The sequence below is a fragment of the Bufo bufo genome, chromosome 6 (assembly GCF_905171765.1).
Source record: "Bufo bufo chromosome 6, aBufBuf1.1, whole genome shotgun sequence".
Classification (NCBI taxonomy): domain Eukaryota; kingdom Metazoa; phylum Chordata; class Amphibia; order Anura; family Bufonidae; genus Bufo; species Bufo bufo.
This window is the reverse complement of record NC_053394.1, coordinates 363,690,011-363,711,721: the sequence shown is the minus strand read 5'-3', so window position 1 is coordinate 363,711,721 and position 21,711 is coordinate 363,690,011. Positions and strand designations below refer to the sequence as shown.

General features: G+C 43.2%; 1 protein-coding gene across 3 annotated transcripts in view; it reads right to left on the bottom strand.

Moving 5' to 3' along the window:
- Positions 1-4,174: 4,174 nt before the first annotated feature.
- The window catches only part of LOC121003349 (lysosomal alpha-glucosidase-like), a 60,839-nt gene continuing 43,302 nt past the window's right edge, over positions 4,175-21,711 (bottom strand). For all 3 annotated transcript variants that reach the window (XM_040435117.1, XM_040435118.1, XM_040435116.1), the window contains 11 exons: positions 20,726-20,839; positions 17,833-17,917; positions 16,101-16,218; positions 15,521-15,654; positions 15,280-15,431; positions 14,933-15,081; positions 12,639-12,780; positions 10,050-10,148; positions 6,400-6,564; positions 6,166-6,318; positions 4,175-4,822 (listed from right to left, as the gene is read on the bottom strand). In XM_040435117.1, coding sequence (XP_040291051.1) covers positions 4,760-4,822; positions 6,166-6,318; positions 6,400-6,564; positions 10,050-10,148; positions 12,639-12,780; positions 14,933-15,081; positions 15,280-15,431; positions 15,521-15,654; positions 16,101-16,218; positions 17,833-17,917; positions 20,726-20,839 — 1,374 coding nt within the window. In that variant the 3' untranslated portion in view covers positions 4,175-4,759. The remainder of the gene's footprint in view (positions 4,823-6,165; positions 6,319-6,399; positions 6,565-10,049; positions 10,149-12,638; positions 12,781-14,932; positions 15,082-15,279; positions 15,432-15,520; positions 15,655-16,100; positions 16,219-17,832; positions 17,918-20,725; positions 20,840-21,711) is intronic.

Here is a 21,711-nt window from a genome sequence, read left to right as displayed (position 1 = left end):
GCTCTGTCTCTGATGCCACCAGTGTTCGACCTTTTAAACAGACCTTGAGACATGACTTGGGTAATAAATAAGCCAGCATCTCATCTGCAGACGGCTGTTTTGGGGTGATTGCCTCTCATCAGTGCAGAGCAGAGAAAACTGGCTTAACTGGGTGAGAGGCCTAAGTCAGGATTTGGGGAATATATTATCTCCTTATGGAGAGCGCCTAAACAGCTAGTGGAGTCTTATAGGCCAGGCAATTCTTCTCTGGAATTCTGGCTCTTTAGAGACTTTTGTATCATTTTACACCAACTATTGTTTGGATTACTTTGTGCCCAAAAAATTGGTGCCAACATTTTGGGGCATGATGTTGCCAAATGAGCCACACCCCTCGTGTAAAACCACGCCCACTTGTCAAACAAGGTACAAAAATGTCTAAGACACTTAATAATCGTGGTGCATGGCATCAGAGGTGTAGCTAGGCAAATGGGGGCAAGGATTCAGCATGGCCGATTTCCAAATCTGCAGCATGTCAATTGCGATTTTACCATTTTTAAATGAAGGGTGAGATCTGCATCAAAACAGCATTAGCTTACAAAGTGCCTTTTGGTGAGGTCTGGGTGCTGAAACTGACAAAAATCTGCATGGATTTCACCTGCACTCGTGTGCAGGTACCCTTAGGCCTCTTTCACACGGGCGTTGCGGGAACACCCGCAATTTTTCCGCGCGAGTGCAAAACATTGTAATGCGTTTTGCACTCGCGTGAGAAAATCGCGCATGTTTGGTACCTAAACCTGAACTTCTTCACAGAAGTTCGGGCTTGGGTTAGGTGTTGTGTAGATGTTATTATTTTCCCTTATAACATGGTTATAAGGGAAAATAATAGCATTCTGAAAACAGAATGCATAGTAGGTGATCAATTGATGGTTAAAAAAAAATTAACTCACCTTCTCATCTTGTTCGCGTAGTTCCCGCAACTTTTTTACTTCTTTAATGATGAGCTGTGGGCTAAAGGACCTTTGGTGACGTCAGATCACATCCTCCATCACCGTGGTGATGGACCATGTGATTGGAGCATGTGATCTGACGTCACCACAGGTCCTAGCCGGTATTTTCATCTTTTGAGAAGTAAAGAAGAGACCGGGACTTACGTGAACAAGAGGAGAAGGTGAGTTAATTTTTTTAATTTTTTTTAACCCTCAATTGATCACCTACTATGCATTCTGTATTCAGAATGCTATTATTTTCCCTTATAACCATGTTATAAGGGAAAATAATACAGTGAATAGACTGTCACCTAGCAACCATGCGTGAAAATCGCACCGCATCCGCACTTGCTTGCGGATGCTTGCGATTTTCACGCAACGCATAAGTGATGCGTGAAAATCACCGCTCATCTGAACAGCCCCATAGAAATGATTGGGTCAGTATTCAGTGCGGGTGCAATGCGTTCACCTCACGCATCGCATCCGCGCAGAATACTCGCCCGTGTGAAAGGGGCCTTAATGTGTTCACACATCAGTGGTTTTGCACAGACCGTGAGTCAGTGGAAAAATCACGGAGACTTGCACTACTTTGGTTTGTGATGTGACCAAACACACCCATTGAAGTCTATGGGTCAGTGAAAAACCACTGATAACACGGATGGCATTCATGTTCTGTCAGTGTTTCAGGGACCATTGGTAGGAGATGCTCTAGATATTAATTTTAAGCTGAGCAGTCTATGTGGAATATGGATGATACTGATCAAACACGGATTCTTCATGGACAGATTTTCCACGGATGTCCAATGGGCACAGAAATGTGAACGAAGACGTAACACTGGCATGCCAAATGCTAGTCTTAAAGAAGCACTCCTGAACCATTTCGGATACTTCAGTTAAAGCAGCACTCCTGCTCAAATTTTTATTCTCTGACCCGTTAGAAAGATCTTTGATCTAAACTGTAGTGAAGGTAATCTTTGTGCCTGTGCCTGTATTTGTGAGTTATCCCCTCCCTTCTGATCCTCAGCCGTGGCATGTGACCAGCACTCTGATCTCCAACTGACACAGGACGGGAGGTCAGTTACTTCTCTATTCATTCCTATGAGACGGACATAGAGAAGCTGACTTCCTGTCCACACGTAAGATGCTGGGTTATTTGAAGAATCAGAGTGCTGGTCACATGACACAGCTGAGGATCAGAAAGGAGGGTATAACTCACAAATACAGCCACTGGTACGAAGATTACCTTCACTACAGTTTACATCATCTACCTTTCTAACAGGTCAGGGAATAAAAACATTTTGTGGGAGTTCTACTTTAATCTCATAAGCTGCTTTATTGCAAAGTAATGACATCTGGTGGTTCACAGCTGCCATTATATCATGTGTCTTTTTCTGCTGTGTGGACCAGAAAGTCTATGCAAGTCTCATATAATATTTCATTAAAAAAATATTTTTATTTTTTTCAGCAAGCAAACACGACAGGCATGAAGAAACACGGACATTCAAGAAGAGAGAGCAATTCCGTATATAATCAAAAGTAAAAATTCTGCATTTACACCCTTCATGTAACAAGCTCATCAAGGGCTGAACTTAAAGGATAACTGTCATATTTTCATCAAAAAACTATTTTTGCATAGGTTACTGCTGCAGCAGCAGCATTATGCATAAAGCAATCTTTAGTTTCTTCACTTACCACTGTTTTCCTTGAGTTTTCCCTTAGTTACGGCTGTTTTAAATCCTACATTATGAGGATTACAAGATGGCTCCTCTGCCAGTTCTCTGAGGCCAAAACTGCATTCCCTCAGGTCACATACAAACTTGCTGTAGCCAGCAGCTCCCTGCCAGCCAATCAGATTGGATTACTGAGAGACACACCTCCTCACTCTGAAGCCTAATGCAGGCATGCAGTGTGAAGGACCACCTAGCCGGAGACAGATGAGCCATAGCAACGGTCTTTTAAGGGAGCAGTGGAAAGGACAGGAGACATTAATGAAAGCTGTTATTATAAGGTAATTACAGATCTTTTGACAGTGATTGACAGACTAACTCAGGTATACATGCCTAGCTCTAATAAACTAGCAAATAAAAAAAAATATGACAGTTATCCTTTAAACTCTTCTGAACATCTTACATACACGCCTATCGCCAGATCACTTAAAATGCAGGGCTCATATTAACCCGCCATACTTCTAGATCTTAGTATTACAGTTGATAAAACCACGAGGATTCCTGAGGCACATTGCATGACTGATATTAAAGGGAACCTGCCAGATGCTTGATTCTGCCCAAACCAGGGGCAGCAAGGTTGCAGTGTTTCCGAGAATACATAGAGGGGGGATCTATCAAGTGCTGGAAAAGCAGCGGCAAAAATAGGCAACTTTCAGTGCTCAGAAATGTAGCAATTTTGTGTTTTTACGCTGCACTTTCGACTTTTGAAAATGTAAATAGAGCCTCCACCTTTTGGTACCGTTCAAACTTCTGTGACAGCCGAGGCCTGCGATTGGACGCAACGGTTACGGGACCCAACCGCTTTCTCGTCCCAAGGAGAACGGAAGTGGCCAGGAATTTAGGAGCAGCAGGACAAGGGAGTGGTGTTCGTTACTTTCAGGGGGCCAGGGGTTGTCGCCTCTGGCTCCTAGAAAGAGGTAAGCTCATTTTAAAGTGGTAATCTGGCTTCACAACATTAATGAGCTTTCCTCAAGATAGGCCTTTAATCTCAGGTTGCTGGAGGTCAGACTCCCGGCACCCCGCTGATCAGCTGTTTGAAGGGGCTGGAGGGTTGTCCGTATTTACTTCCATGGGTAATTACAGCTGTCACCCATTCAAGTGATCAGGACAACGCGGTAATTACTCTGCACTGCTGCTACTATGTAGACGGTGCAGAGTAAATATTTAAGAGGCTGCAACACTTGCATGAGTACCGCAGCCCCTTCAAACAGTGGATGTGACAGGCGTCGGACCCCCACCGATCTGACGCCGATGACTAGTGTTGAGCAAATTGAAGTATCCGAAGTGGACTTCAATCCGAATTTCAGTACAAATTTGATTCACAGCGAAGCCAAATTTCCGCACACTTCGCGGTGACGAATCTTGATTGCAGAAACCACATGAAATCTCGTGCGGGGTGATGTGTGCTTCACCGCGCTGACTGGGTGCGAGATTTCGCGCTGTGTCTTCAATCTCCGTGATCAAATGGATAAGGCGAGTATGTTTTTATTTTATTTTATTTTTTATAACTGGATTAGCCCCTGAACGGCCTTCATTTTAATCTCAGATCCCACAATCAGCGATGAACACGGCATCTGAGAGGTTCAATGATGGGGGGCGGCACAATCACTGTTCCCAGTCATTGCGCCCGCTACATACAAATAAATGCGCTTCAAGGCTAAGTAATTTGTCACGAATTGAATATTTTTTTTTGTCACGAATTGAACACCCTGTGCCTGTACATCTAGTTCAATGGTTTACATGAGGCTTTCTCTGATGGAGACGGCAATGTGCATGCATGGGCCCCCTCTCCGCTGAACTGTATGCATAGTGTGGTGACTGGGAATTGGAATTCTCATTGTTTTGATAGGTGAACGTTTGGGGTGGGACCCGCACCTATCAGCATATCAAACATTACGGCAAATCAATATCATAACGATCATTTCTCATTATTAGCAAAGCAAGAATATTCCAGACGCTCTCGGCTCCCCCTTAATGTAGAAGGCAAATCAAGATCTTGGAAGACAACAAATTTAAGAAGCATCTGAACTCCGAGGACTTCTTATTTCTCGAAGCTGAGCAGCAGCATCAAGACCATGTAATGGCAAACTCAGATCCGATCTGTAGATGGAGCTTCGATATCGTGAAAACCTATAGAATAAAAAAGATGATGACCAGTTCTATAATTACAAATGTTCTTTAAGGGTCAATTTGTATTACATTTGTCGTATATGTCAGAGGTTTACATAGGGAGAATTTCCACTATAACTCCAAAGAAGGCCTCCAGTGTATGCCGTTATAGGCATACAGCCATACATGTCGTGGCACTGTATACATTTGCTTTGTCAATTCTGCTATCCCATATAGCAGGGCTGGCCAACCTGCGGCTCTCCAGCTGTTGTAAAACTACAATTCCCACCATCCCCTGCTGTAGGCTGATAGCTGTAGGCAGTCTTTGCATGTTGGGAGTTGTAGTTTTGCAACAGCTGGAGAGCCGCAGGTTGGCCATCCCTGCCATATAGCACAAGAAAAATGTATACTAGCCTGGCAATTCCAAAAGCACACTCTTGGCCTCCATTGGGTGAATGGGTGCCTATGGATATATTTGACCTATATGCCGAGAGCTTTAACGGTGCATACGCAAAATGTGAACTGCAAGCACCGTGCAAGTGCACCTTTACTTGTATCTAGCGCTAGATAGATGCTTTTGCTATTCTCAAAGTGTAGTGGTACTTGTGGATTTTTATACAAGTTAAATATCGGCAAAAAAGTCATTGTGTCATATAGGTTGAGGCCTGCCAGAATCTGTGCCCTTAGGGTGCACGTGCACTCACATTCAGCTTCTTAAAGGAGTCCCTGTGTATTAAAGGACCCGCTTCCTAGTCAGAGGGTGCCTGAGCTTTAGGTTCCCTGGTGACTAGACAAGGTATTTGATAGTTTAGTGTTATTGTGATTTACCTGCGTATTTTCTGCGTTATTTCCTGCCTGTGTTCCCATTGTGCTCCAGCCCTGTTTACGCCCTGCCGGTGTTATCCTGAGTTAACCCTGTCCATCTGCCTTGTCTGTGTTCCTTCCAAGTATCGAGCCTACCTGCTCCGTTTGTCTTCACTACGACCCTGTCTGCAAGTCCGTCCTGTGTCTCTACTTTCATCTACGTTACCAGTGTGCTGTCTGGATCTCTAAACCATTCAATCCTAAGTGACTGTTCAGACTGCACCTGCAGCTTTCCTGCGGTTTTAGTGTGGTTTCTGCATTCTTGCACCAGAATCCCTGACCCCAGTGGGTCAGCTGCCAACAATGCTCGGACTATCCCAGGAGATAGCAGTCTGGTTGCTCCCCTGCAGCAAAGTCCGGATCTCTGTACAAGGGTTAAATGCCAAACCAGTTAGTTGGCACAGTGAGTCCACACTCGCTGATCCGTAACAATCATATTCTAAAAGTGACCAAAACAAGCCAATAAATTATTAGTCTATAAAAACACTACAGTTCAATACCTTGGTATCTGCTCTGAATGCAAAGTCTTTGGTGGGCACCTGATTAACCAGCACCTTCTTGGGAGGGTTTGGGATGCCATATACGTCCACTGATGCCAGCGTCAGGCTGGCTGTTTCACTGGTCAAGTGTATCACCTCGCTGACAAGTGCATTCTGAGACAAAGAACCAGTGTGAGCTCATAGACACCATAACTTATTAAGGCACTTTAATGTAACCCCCAGCCCAGTACTTACATTTGTAGCAATGAACACCACTTCAGTATAATCCATCCTCTCAAAAGACCCTAAACTGTCTCCATCATCCCAGAATAGTTCTCCTCGGGCAAACCCGTCTGGCGTAAGCGCCACCACTAGGGTCAGGTTATTCCTACGGGTCTCCTCAGTGGTCATCCCTGGAATCTGCATAGAAAGAGGACATCAACTTTTCATGAATGAGTCTACAATTCTTCAGACACGCTGATCCACATTTGTAAATGTGATTGCACCTAGACCTTGAAAACATGGCAAATTTGGTGCAATTAGTTTTAGAAAAATCTAGTACACCTAACTTGCCAAGGGAGCAAGGCTTAGCAGAAAAGCAGAGATAGATAGATAGACAGACAGATAGATAGATGTGAGATAGATATATAATCGATATGAGATCGATATAGGATAGATAGATAAAATAGCGCTTCCAGATAGATTTGTCAGATCGCTGCAAAAGTCAGCATACAGTTATGTCTCAGACAAATATGTAAATCTTTACAGGTGCCGTCTGATTAGACACAAGGTCTTACCACAAGAAACCGTAAAAGTTCTCCACTCTGCTACCCTATAAAAAAGGCTCTCAGAGGCTACTTTTGGGTAGTGTACCTCTTGGTGAGAGATTGTTGACTGCTAGACATGTCGCTACAATACACTTACAGACATTTTGCCCAGTTGACAGACTTGATAGGAGCAGCATTGGACTGAGAGAAGCAGGATGGTTGTTACCTCCTATCTAGGCCGTTCTGAGCTTGCTGTTAGAAAGTGTAGGGAGCAGTGGTTATGGGAGAGCACACACTGAACAGGCTCCAGATAGCCCTGGCAGACCACCAGTAGAGAAGTTTGTTCGATTCACCAGCAAATACAAGCAGATCCTTCAGTTTTGTTGTCCACCGTCCAGACACAGGTGGCACCTTCGTTACACATCCTTGTCTCTGCCATTTCCAGGTGCTTAGCAGAAGGAAATTTGGTATCAGTGCGCCCATTACATGTCCTGTCATTAATAGCCTGCCACGGTCGCCTTCATTTTACAGTAATGTTGTGAACAAGAAACCTGGACCACTAAGGACTGGGATAATATGGTCTTTAGTGATAAATCCAGGTTCTGTCTGGGATCTGACTACTGTCCTGGTGAGCACTTCAGTCCTGCCTTTGCTGTGGAACAACACACTGCCTTAATGCTGGTGTGATCGGGGAGCAGTCACATATGACAGTCGGACACCCCTAGTAGAGACACGAGGGACACTAACAGCTCAGTGATATGTACAGGACAACCTGCGACCACGTGTGTCCCACTCAGGACATGTCTTCCAACTAGTATTTCTCAGCAGGATAATGCTAGTTCACACACAGCAAGAGTTTCCCAGGAATGTCTCCTCCAGATTACAACACTCGGCTGATGGGTCACCAGATTTATCACCAATTGAGCATTTATGGGACTGACTGTGACACCAGCTTCAGCAACCTACGAGTGTGCAGGATCTACAGGCCCAGCTGTAACATCTGTGGGCAAATGTGCCGCAGGATACCCAGAACTTGTATGCCTCCATGTCCAGCTGTATCTCATCTTGTATCCAGGCTAGAGGTTGTATCTCATCTTGTATCCAAGCTAGAGGTTGTATCTCATCTTGTATCCAGGCTAGAGGTCGTATCTCATCTTGTATCCATGCCAGAGGTCGTATCTCATCTTGTACCCAGGCCAGAGGCCGTATCTCATCTTGTACCCAGGCCAGAGGCCGTATCTCATCTTGTATCCAGGCCAGAGGTCGTATCTCATCTTGTATCCAGGCCAGAGGTCGTATCTCATCTTGTACCCAGGCTAGAGGTCGTATCTCACCTTGTATCCAACAATAAAATGTCTCCAATAAGCTGCCTTTCAGTCGTGTGCTGCAGGTCCTGTAGTGAAGTGGGCAGAATTCACACAGTAAGTATTTGTAGATATCGGACCGCTCTGCTTTAAATCCAACGGAGATATTCCTCTTTAGTTTGAAGCCATATGCACCATCAGATATAGAGACACATCAGTATCCACAAAAGACGCTCTCTTACTCCTTGAGCCATTCTGTAAATTAGCAAGGGAGTCACACAAATGGTGAAGCACTGTCAGCCAGAGACAATTATAAAAAGATTTATTATACTCACAAGCATGAGTGAATTAAAACATCTCATAAGTCACTACATCTTGTATCCAGGCTAGAGGTCGTATCTCATCTTGTACCCAGGCTAGAGGCCGCATCTCATCTTGTATCCAGACTAGAGGTCGTATCTCATCTTGTACCCAGGTTAGAGGCCGTATCTCATCTTGTACCCAGGCTAGAGGCCGTGTCTCATCTTGTACCCAGGCTAGAGGCCGTATCTCATCTTGTACCCAGGTTAGAGGCCATATCTCATCTTGTATCCAGACTAGAGGTCGTATCTCATCTTGTATCCAGGCTAGAGGCCACATCTCATCTTGTATCCAGGCTAGAGGCCGTATCTCATCTTGTATCCAGGCTAGAGGCCACATCTCATCTTGTATCCAGGCTAGAGGCCGTATCTCATCTTGTACCCAGGGTAGAGGCCGTATCTCATCTTGTACCCAGGCTAGAGGCCGTATCTCATCTTGTACCCAGGCTAGAGGCCGTATCTCATCTTGTACCCAGGCTAGAGGCCGTATCTCATCTTGTACCCAGGCTAGAGGCCGTATCTCATCTTGTACCCAGGCTAGAGGCCGTATCTCATCTTGTACCCAGGCTAGAGGCCGTATCTCATCTTGTACCCAGGCTAGAGGCCGTATCCCATCTTGTACCTAGGCTAGAGGCCGTATCTCATCTTGTACCCAGGTTAGAGGCTGTATCCCATCTTGTACCCAGGCTAGAGGCCGTATCTTATCTTGTACCTAGGTTAGAGGCCGTATCTCATCTTGTACCCAGGCTAGAGGCCATATCTCATCTTGTACCCAGGCTAGAGGCCGTATCTCATCTTGTACCCAGGCTAGAGGCCGTATCTCATCTTGTACCCAGGCTAGAGGCCGTATCTCATCTTGTACCCAGGCTAGCCACCAACCTGACCAGGGCTTTGGGGTCTTAGTATTGCACTGTATGTGTTTTTGATGTTTTTCATACCTGCTCATATTTATATGTTTGTTGTTAAATGCTGTATTTTTTTAATTAGAGGGGCAGTCTTTTATATAAGCCTTCTTTTTTGGGGATATTATATGTATATGCTGTATTTGTCCCTGTGTGTCCACCTAGTGGTTATGAAGTGAATTGCAGCCAACAGAGAACTTTGCTAGCATGTTGCACCTTGTATCAAATTTGTATCGTGGGACACATGTCTCTTCATGGCCTGAAGCCATGGTGGGTATCCTCTTGCAGTTTAACTCCGAAGCTAAGCCATGAGTGGGCCCCGCAGCATTCAAAGCGAACAACCATAGCAGTTCCTGCCTCAGAGTATATGGCGGATTTTGACAGCTTCAAAATCCGCTGTGTGAACAAGCCCTTGGCTGCACATACAGAGTCGGGTTTTGATCAGGTTTTCAGATGTAGTTTTGATGATAAAACCAGGTGTCTCTACCTCTTCAGGTCTGGGGTAGAAAGGAGGCACCTGGCATTGAGCTCTAGATCATAGATAAGGAGCTGACAATTAATGCAACTACTTACCTGTGTAGGTAAAATGTGGCCACCTCTAACATGAACATTAATCGTATCCATTGGTGCCGAAAGATTTATCCATTGGCACTTGCTTTGAATTTTCACACCCTGAGAATCAAAAGAAACTTTGTATAAATATGTGACGTCAGAATAATAAGAGTAAGAGCAAGAATCAGAATATGCCATGTATCAGCATCTTATGCCAAGTATGAAAACCGACTTCTAGTCTCATTGCATTAAAGGGGTCGTTACCACCACTTATCGAGAATGGATCGGACCAAAGTGGTGGCTGTAGGACCCTGGTCTGGCCACCTCCAAGCTCTCTCCCCATAGAAATGAATAGGAGCGCACTGCGCATGACCTATCACCATTCCCATTCACTTCTATGGGCCTGGAGGAAATGCAGCCCCCCAAAAAATGAATGGAGGGCGGCTGCACATGCCCAGTGCGCCCTCCACCACTTTCGGGGCTCCGTTTAAGAGATAGGTGCGGGTCCCAGTGCTGGGACCTGCACCTATCAGACAAGGAGGGCATATCCTAGCGATATGCCACCATTGTCTCAGATGAGAAAATCCCTTTAAGTGAACAGCCTGGCATGCTGAGGTTATCTCAAGTATGTTATCTTCCATCACAGGTCCTCTCTAAACTATCTCTAGTGTATGTAAAGTCGATAGGGAGAATTTATCATCTCCACACTGGAAGACTGGCGTGAAAAAGCTGCAAATTTTGGAGCATGTCTCATGCAAAATTTTGTGACTAGGAGGTTTTGCGTATGCTCGCCAATTTTTCCAAAAAGTGGGTGAAGCTGGGAGTGGGCTGTGCATGGCCAGTCACGTTTATTATAATTTACACCAGGAAAATGGCATAGGTTATACCTGAAGTCCACATAAGCTCCCTTGCTGGTGTAGATTTCAATTTAAGCACACAGACCTGCTTAGGGCACTTTCACACTAGTGTTTTTCTTTTCCGGCATAGAGTTCCGTCCTAGGGGCCCAATACCGGAGAAGAACTGATCAGTTTTATCCTAATGCATTCTGAATAGAGAGAAATCCGTTCAGGATGTCTTCAGTTCAGTCTTTTTGACTGATCAGGACAGAGATAATTAGGCTACTTTCACACTTGCGACGGAGTGATCCGTCGCCGGAACTGCCTGCTGGATCCGTCAAAACGTATGCCAACTGATGGCATTTGTAAGACTGATCAGGATCCTGATCAATCTCACAAATGTATTGAAATGCCGGATCTGTCTTTCCGGTGTCATCCGGAAAAACGGTTCCGGCATTTATTTTTTTCACCTTTTTTTCGGTCTGCGCATGTGCAGACCGAAAGGACGTATCCGGGATTCCGGGATTTTGAATGCACTAATACATTCCTATGGAAAAAAATGCCGGATCCGGCATTCAGGCAAGTGTTCAGTTTTTTTGGCCGGAGATAAAACCGTAGCATGCTGCGGTTTTATCTTTGTCCTGATCAGTCAAAAAGACTGAACTGAAGACATCCTGATGCATCCTGAACGGAATTCTCTCCATTCAGAATGCATGGGGATAAAACTGATCAGTTCTTTTCCAGTATAGAGCCCCTAGGACGGAACTCTATGCCGGAAAAGAAAAACGATAGTGTGAAAGTACCCTAAAACCGCAGCATGCTACGGTTTTATCTCCAGCCAAAAAAACTGAACACTTGCCTGAACGCCGGATCCTGCATTTTATTCCATAGGAATGTATTAGTGCCGGATCCGGCATTCAAAATACCGGAATGCGGATACGTCCTTTCGGTCTGCACAAGCACAGACCGAGAAAAAGGTGAAAAAAAAAAATGCCGGCATTTCAATGCATTTGTAAGACGGATCAGGATCCTGATCAGTCTTACAAATGCCATCAGTTGGCATACGTTTTGACGGATACGGCAGGCAGTTCCGGCGACGGATCACTCTGCCGCAAGTGTGAAAGTAGCCTTAGATGTGCGCCTCTTTATAATGGTGGTGCATCTGACTCCAGCAGCAGATAGATTAAGACTGGCATGTAAAACACCGGTCTTAATAAATATCTCCCAATTTGTCTAAATCAGTGTCCAGAGAAGATTATACCATATTTTTGAGGACTGCAATACAAACGACTTCTTAGCAAGATATTTTGAAAAATACGGTATATTCCAGACCACCTCTTTATTGATAAAGCTCTGCCGGATTATTGAGAGAACTATGCAGCTCTTCATAGCTGCACAGTTCTCACTCTTCCTAACTGGCAATGATCTGTGTGATCAGTGCAAGGCGGGAGCAGAAGATGAGCACTATGTGAATGGAGAGATCTCTGCAGCAATGAGCCGGAGAAGATACTGAAAGGACACATCGCTGGAGCCTAGGCTTCAAAATACTTTGTCAGTTGACCTAATTGTTTACAGCCTAAGACTTCATCAACAGGTCATGAAGCCATGACCTGTTGATGAAGCAGGGAGCAGATGAAAAGCAGCTAACCTTGGCTGAAAGGGGTGATTTTTATGAACTGTAATGGACTATGAAGGGCTGATTTCACATCTCTGAACACATATTGCTTCACATAATGTACAGCGTATAAAAAAAACTGCATAGAAAGCACTCACCGTCTGAAGCATATACCAACTTCCCTCAGGAAAGTATCCATTTACTTCAGTCTTTCCTTGTTCGAGGACCGGGGTGATCAGCAGTGCATTTCCCCAGAGAAACTGGCGGTCAATTGTCCAAGTGTTTTGGTCAGTGGGGAACCTTGAACGGACAAAATTAGATCCTAAGTAACACCGTGTGCATGTAAAATGTATTGTATACATTAAAGAGGTTTTTCCTATGCACAGAAGTTTTTCTTGCAAACACAAGTTGTGAGATAAAGAAAAAAAACGTATTAAGATATAAAGAAGTCTTCACGCTCGCCGGATCTTGTTGCAGAAACTTAGAAATGTGTTGCAGTAGAAAGTATAGTGTTGCGAACACCACAGAGATATAGAGGAGATGGAGAAGCTCCGAATGTGTGCGAGAAATGGCTCATTTAATAGGCGGTCATATCAACATATATAAACATAGCTTAGGAAAAAGACATGGACATATGAGTGGTGGGCAATAGTGTTGGGCGAGCATGCTCGGCCGAATATCGCGTGTGCTCGAGCGCGATGGTCGAGTGTATTTATATCTAATTTTTCCTCTATTTCTGAAAAGTTTCTGGAGGGATTCGAACTCCCAACCTTCTACATTACAGTCCAGAATGTTTACCACTACACTATAGAGCTGCATGGCCAGTTACAAAAAAAATAAAAATAAATATGAGACTTCTGCTGTATAGGAATACTTATACAGCAAGTCAAATTTTTTATTTTTTTTATTTTTTTTTAGTAACTGGCCATGCAGCTCTATAGTGTAGTGGTTAAGATTCTTGGCTGTAAGATTCTTGCAAGTTTGAATCCCGCCAGAAACTTTTCAGACATAGAGGCTAAGTTAGATATAAATACACTGGTTGTCCCCAAGCACTGACTCCATATATGGACATAGCTATATATGGAGTCAGAGCAGGGACTCCTAAGCCGAACTAAAGTCCTGACACCCTACCCTCTTCACAGTAGGGGGTGCCTCGTTTAATGCTCGGGTTCTCCCATTGACTTCCATTGTGCTCTGTAGAGCACCCGAGCATTGGGAAGTGTTCTACTCGAGCACCAGAGCACACAAGCACTTTGGTGCTCGACCAACACTAGTGGGCAACTGATAAAACCAGTGCCAGGCAGCTGTTGGCAAGGCAAAGAAGATCATGGAAAGCATAGAAAAGTACATTGATGCACATAAGGAGGAAAACATGAAAACTAGTTGTGCTACACATGGAATACCGTGGACTGAAATCTCAGAAATCTCTTTACATATGGAGCCCTCAGGCAGTGCATGGAGGCCATGTGGCTCCATAATGACGAGCCCTGAGAGTGGTCAAACTTTTGCTTGATCTACCATATGAGGTAGTCAATGTTGTGAGTTTAGGTAGGTTTTTCCCCCACTTTGAGGTAAAATCTGACGAAATTCCCCAGGGTTGTTTTGTTTTGCCTTCCTCTGGAGGAAATAGCTATATCTAGGGCTGGATTGCAAAGGAGTGGCTGTGCTGTAGCTACCATGTGCTGCCGATACCCCCAACCTATAGCGGCCAATAGTGGTGGGTTTAATGGAGGTAGTACTTTTAAATTCGGGGAAAGCTAGCCTAAAAATAGATTGCACTTGATGAACGCCTGTACTTTTCCAATCTGACCAGATAACTATGGCTGTTGATGGAGTCATATCCAGGCTAGAAGTCAACTCTGCTAGACACCATAACATTTTGTACAGATATGGTCGTTTTCTTTGAAGGTGTATGTCAGGACTTTACTGTTGATGATCTATCCTTAGGATAGGCTATCAATATTTGATCGGCGGGGTTCCAACATCCTACACCCCTGACGACCACCAGAGCTACAGAGCTTAGTCCGTTGAGTAGTGGACAGAGCTTGTAACTGCAGTGCTGCAATAACCTCCGCCGTCCACTCCACCATGGACAATACTGTGCAGTTCCTGTGCTGAGCTACTTGGGAACAGCTGATCTGTAACGGTTGCCCCCCCCCCCCTTCAATCAGATATTAATGGCCTATCCTGAGGATAAACCATCAGTAGTAAACTTCTTGAACACTCCTTTAAGTGTGGTTTGATGTTTGATTTAATCTTTTACCATGGACTTCTCTGCAGTGAATCCACCTAAAAAAAATCCACACGTCACATGCTCTGGCATACAAATATGCCACATGTGACTTTACCCAAATATTCCTCAAGACTTATCTAGAGACGATCAGTTAAGAAACTCAGGGGTAGTATTCACAGCTATTTGCGAGTAGTAAAGTACAAAAACAAAAAAACTTACTCAAGAAAAAGTGCACGAGCGACAGTTTCTCCCAGACTGTGCGCCTTATGAAACAACGTATAAAGATATGGAAGCAGCGAATATCGAATGCGCAAAGCATTCCTTATGGCTTCTTGAGATTGCTTGGAGAAAACATAGGGTTCTTGCGGCTGAAAGGAGGAAAAAAAAAACACTAAATAAAACTATCTAAAATTTTGTAAAAATGGTATAAGTCCAATATATATCTTGACTCTTGAGCATTCTAGAAGATTTTAAAACATGTTAAAAACTTCAAAACAATAAATAAATAAGCGATAGTAATGAGACTAAGTTATAAGTATCAGGCAGAAGAAGACGTATTTTCTTACCTGACTATCACGATTATTATGATTTCTCATAAATGGGTAAAAGGCACCAAGTTGACTCCATCGCACACATAACTCTTCTGTTGTACTCCCACCAAAACCACATATGTCTGCCCCAACCAGAGGAACACCATACATGTTGAAAAGTAATATGCCTGAAAAGTGTAGGAAGATATATCAAAACCAAGAAAGAAGACAGATATCTGTTTTTATCACGATATCAATTTCTTAAAATATATCCTACCAGGTATTGAGTAGTAGAGCTGTTCCCAGGTACTTTCCACATCACCTGTCCAATGACCTGCATAGTGACCATGACTGGAAAACGTGGATCTGGAGATCACAAAAGGGCGTTTTCCCCGGATCCTCACCAAAGCACTAGCAACAGGTAAAAAAATATCAGTCATACGATAGATTGTTAAGCCCCTTGTGCTGGTGATTGGGGCAATTATCGGGAAGGAGCATTCTTAGGAACATTCACTCCCCATGTACCATCAATCACCTAAGGAAGGAGCAAAAGCTCCTTCATTGGGTGAAAACATCGTTGATGCAGCAGCAAAATCATTGTTTCGGGGCAGCAGATCGTCATGTGTGACTAGAGATCTGCCCAGAAACCAAGATTGTCTATAAGGATGAGCAATTGCAGCAGTGATTGCTCGCCCCATACAGAGGAGATGATTGGCACATGTTAATGTAGCTCTCACCTCCTCTGACGTGTAGGCAATTATTGGGAATGAACGGTTTGTTCCTGAAAATTGCTTGCCGAGTTGGCCCGTGTAAGGGGACCTTAAGACATAGTACTAGTATCTTCTCTGCTCACTTACTGGTGGGATGCTATTGCCTCGGACAGTCCATACAGATTGTGAAGATTATAATGTGAAGAGAGATGCTGCTGACTTGACACACAGATTGTAGCGTGGCTTAATGCACCTCCCACTACGGCTGTAAGGAAAAAATAGGATGCAAACTATTACTGTTATGATCATGGTTGGACAGATCCATTTTATTGAATAGCTCAGTGGCTATACATAATTTTTAATTACATGCAGTTTGCAAAAATATTCAGATGCAGGTGCCGGTTGTAAATATTTTTCTTTAACTTGTTTATTTTTCTATTGTTTCATCCATATAATAGAATTTTTTTTGGGGGGGGGGGTCACCATAAGGTGTATTTTTAATGGTGTAATTCTGGAGTTCATATCATGTATTGAAAAACTTAAATTTTTTTTGTGGGGGAATAAAAAATAAAAAAATAAAAACTTTTGGGGTTTCCTTTTTGGGTATTGTTTACGACGTTTATTCTGCAGGTCAGTACAATTAGGGTGATATCAAATTTATATAGTTTAATGAAGTTTTTTGTTTTAAACTTTTTTTTTTTTTTGCATTGACAGCCATGGCTTTACTTCCTTCCATCAATGGAGGGCTTATTTTTGGTGGTATGAGTTTATGTTTTCATTGGTACCATTTTGAGGTACATATCACTTTTTTATTCTATTTTAGGGAACACCGTGGTGAACACAGAAACATCACTTCCAGCCAGTAAAGTAACATGATCATGCACGCATCGATGATACCAATTATATGTACTTTTTATTTTTTTTTACATCAAAATCTATTTTTAAATACGGAAGGTTTTTTGTAAAGAAAAATTGGGGGTCAGTCAGCACATCCAGTGCGCAGGTGCGCGTTCCCATGGCTATATTTTAAATTAGTTTATTAAACTTTTTTTTTTCACCCTTCTTTAGACTATACTATGCAACCTTCTGATCGCTTCTATACATGATCACTTTTGACCGCTGCATCTAAAGGTTTAAAGAGCTGAGGTCTAAGCTATTTCCACTCCTGGCCATTGCAGCAGGGTGTCAGCTGTAATATGGTTTTTCTTCTGAGCCCGCGCCATCACAGGGGCCCTACTAGTAGGCGAGTTGAGCAAATCCTTTTACAATTAAACATGTTGCCAAGGGGTTAAACACATAGGCCGAAGCTCTGCTGTATTACCTTATTAATATATATGCACACAGGATTTCTTAGTAGTACAGACAGACCGAGCACCAGCACAGTGATCTATATTAAAGGGTTGTCCAGCTTAGGAGCCCACAATCCCAATGGTCTCAACCTGGCCAAATAAAAAAAAAAAAAAAAAAAGCTCACCTGTCCATGATCCCACTATTCCCACTCTGCTGCCCCGTTCCCAAGCTGCTTCCTGTCCCCACCGGACCTGAAGTAGAGACGTACCGTTCTAGCGCGTGATTGGCCACAGGCAAGAACAGGGCAGCCGAGAACAGGGTAGCAGTGTGGGAATGGCAGGACTGCGGACAGGTGAGTTTTTGTAATTGACCACAGGTTTAGACCATTGGGGTTGTCACCTTGGCCGGGCAATCCCTACATAATCACATGGGAAACAACGAATAGACCTGGGAGGTGGATTGCCCTGTTTGCCCTCCTTGTGATCCGTCCTGATTATACTCCTCTAGTATTCTTCATTACCTACATTACGCCATCAATAAAACCGATATCCACACTTCTTTTAATCATTTCGTTATAATATGAATTTACCTGGGACGTATGGAGGCTTTTCAATATTGTTGTCTGGACAACTGTCTACTGAACCAGCGACAAAGTTAGAGGGTTCATTCATATCCTGTGACAGAGAAGGAATCAGAATTGCAATAAATGGTATTAAAGGGGTTCTCCGAGACTGGGAACCCTTTTTAACATAGTTTATAAGGCTGAAAAAAGCCCTCCGTCCATCCAGTTCAGCCTGTTATCCTGCAGGTAGATCCAGAGGAAGGCAAAAAGAGTCAAATTTTCCCCACTTTAGGGGGAAAAAAAATTCAGGCCATCAGAATAACTGCCTGGATCAACAACCCATCTCTAGTAAGTATAACCTGTAATATTATAACTCTCTAGAAATACTACCTATTTTTCACACAGGCTGAAGGGGTGTGGGGGGGTGGGGGGTTCTAAAAAAATAAAAGATCTGTCACCGGTGCTCCAGATCCAGCGCTGAACTCCCTCCCTGCTAGACTGGAAGTCTGATGTGCCATCTATACGCATGTCACCACTGTCAGCCAATCAGTGGCTTCAGCAGTGAGGTGTGCAGGCACGGTGACGTCACAACACATAGATAATGCCCACAGTGATGCCACAGCACAGGGACACCAATGAGCAATTAAACACAAAACCGGAATACAGTTATACAACACAAATAAAACGCAAGTGTCAGAAATTACGGTAATAGCTCCTAGATGGGACAAACCCAGACACCCAGCATATCCAAAAATATAATACAAAAATAATATCCAAAAATCAATCTTTATTGAAATCGATAAAACAAATAAATAGATGCATAAATTGGCAAAGAAACACAACCACATGGAGAGTGCACAAAACACGTCGGGACATCCAGTTATAGCATCACAAGTAGTGAAAAAGGTGGGATGGAGAAACAAGTATAGATAAATACAAAATCAAACTATGTGGCCCCGCCTAGATAAGAGACCATGATTCACAACATATGCACAATACAGACCCGGCTAGTGTTTATGCATCTATTTATTTGTTTTATCGATTTCAATAAAGATATATTTTTGGATATTATTTTTGTTTTATATTTTTGCACAGTACAGACCAAAAGTTTGGACACACCTTCTCATTCAAAGAGTTTTCTTTATTTTCATGACTATGAAGGCAGCAAAACTATGAATTAACACATGTGGAATTATATACATAACAAACAAGTGTGAAACAACTGAAAATATGTCATATTCTAGGTTCTTCAAAGTAGCCACCTTTTGCTTTGATTACTGCTTTGCACACTCTTGGCATTCTCTTGATGAGCTTCAAGAGGTAGTCCCCTGAAATGGCCTTCCAACAGTCTTGAAGGAGTTCCCAGAGATGCTTAGCACTTGTTGGCCCTTTTGCCTTCACTCTGCGGTCCAGCTCACCCCAAACAATCTCGATTGGGTTCAGGTCCGGTGACTGTGGAGGTCAGGTCATCTGGCGCAGCACCCCATCACTCTCCTTCATGGTCAAATAGCCCTTACGTTTTCCCAATTTTTCGGCTGACTGACTGACCTTCATTTCTTAAAGTAATGATGGCCACTCGTTTTTCTTTACTTAGCTGCTTTTTTCTTGCCATAATACAAATTCTAACAGTCTATTCAGTAGGACTATCAGCTGTGTATCCACCTGACTTCTCCTCAACGCAACTGGTGGTCCCAACCCCATTTATAAGGCAAGAAATCCCACTTATTAAACCTGACAGGGCACACCTGTGAAGTGAAAACCATTTCAGGGGACTACCTCTTGAAGCTCATCAAGAGAATGCCAAGAGTGTGCAAAGCAGTAATCAAAGCAAAAAGGTGGCTACTTTGAAGAACCTAGAATATGACATATTTTCAGTTGTTTCACACTTGTTTGTTATGTATATAATTCCACATGTGTTAATTCATAGTTTTGATGCCTTCAGTGTGAATCTACAATTTTCATAGTTATGAAAATAAAGAAAACTCTTTGAATGAGAAGGTGTGTCCAAACTTTTGGTCTGTACTGTATATGCTGAGTCTCTACTCAGCACAGGGATGATGCACACAGTGATGCCACAGCACAGGGATAATGCACACAGTGATGTCACAGCACAGGGATAATGCACACAGTGATGTCACAGCACAGGGATAATGCACACAGTGATGTCACAGTACAGGGATAATGGACACAGTGATGTCACAGTACAGGGATAATGGACACAGTGATGTCACAGTACAGGGATAATGTACACAGTGATGTCACAGTACAGGGATAATGTACACAGTGATGTCACAGTACAGGGATAATACACACAGTGATGTCACAGTACAGGGATAATGTGCATAGTGATGTCACAGTACAGGGATATTACATGGTGATATCACAGTACAGGGATAATATATGTAGTGATGTCACAGTACAGGGATAATACACACAGTGATGTCACAGTACAGGATAATACACACAGTGATGTCACAGTACAGGGATAATGTACACAGTGATGTCACAGTACAGGGATAATGTACACAGTGATGTCACAGTACAGGGATAATACACACAGTGATGTCACAGTACAGGGATAATACACACAGTGATGTCACAGTACAGGGATAATGCATCCAGTGATGTCACAGTACAGGGATAATACACACAGTGATGTCACAGTACAGGGATAATGTACACAGTGATGTCACAGTACGTGGATAATACACACAGTGATGTCACAGTAGAGGGGAAATATACACAGTGATGTCACAGTACGTGGATAATACACACAGTGATGTCACAGTAGAGGGGAAATATACACAGTGATGTCGGAGTACTTGGATAATGTACAACCTGATGTCACAATGCAGGGGAAATGCCAAACTTCAAACGTCACCTCACTGTACTGAGGCAAATATACGGACTCAATACTTACTATCCACAAGCCATCAAAAGGAACCTGGTCATGAAAGCTCTTCACCATATCGTACCACCAATGAAATGTTTCCGGCTTTGTAAAATCGGGGAACACTGTAAGACCCGGCCAAACCTGTTAGGAGTAATACAAAGTCATAACATTGTTTGGGGGTTTCGTTTTTACGATGTTCACCATAAATGATCTTATAACTTTATTCTCTGGTTGTACAATTGCAGCAATACCACATTTATATAGTGTTTTATGTTTTTACTACTTTTGCAGAAATAAAATAAACTTTCATTTAATGTGGCATGAGTTGCAGTTTTCCTTTGTACCATTTTCAGGAACATATGACCCTTGTATTTTATTCACTGCGCAGGATAAATAACGTGATCATTTTATAGTTCAGGTCATTTCTATTTATTTATTTATTTTACATTTCTTTGACATAATAAGACATCTTGTTATGCCGTAATAAAGTATTTTCATAATTTTTTTTTTTTTTTTTTTAAATTGATCTTTTTAGTGATCATTTTTTCTTAGCCCAACTATGAGACTTGATCATGATTGCAAACAAAGATGCCTGGGGGGTCTTCATTAGACCCTCAGCATCCATGGCGACCCATCATCTGCCTTTAATCGCTCAGCAAGGGCATCAACAAGACGACAGAGGGGGTCTCTTCCCTCTAAACCACTTAGATGCCCTGCTATTTACAGCGGCATCTAAGGGGTTAAATGGTCAGTAGGTGTGCAAGGATGGCCTTCATTAGGACGCTGATGGCTATGGCAACCCTAATGCACTGCAGGGGCACTGACAGACGGGGAAACAGAGGGAACGCCGTCACTTTGTTAATGACTTTAGGTGCCCCAGATTTTATTGACTATGGTATCAAATGGGTTAAACAGCCGCCTCTAAAGGTTCCTATGGCAGCCCTGGGGCCTACCTAAGGTCCCTGACTGTCATTGAAACCTATAAGCACACCGTGATCGCTCTGTATGGGCAC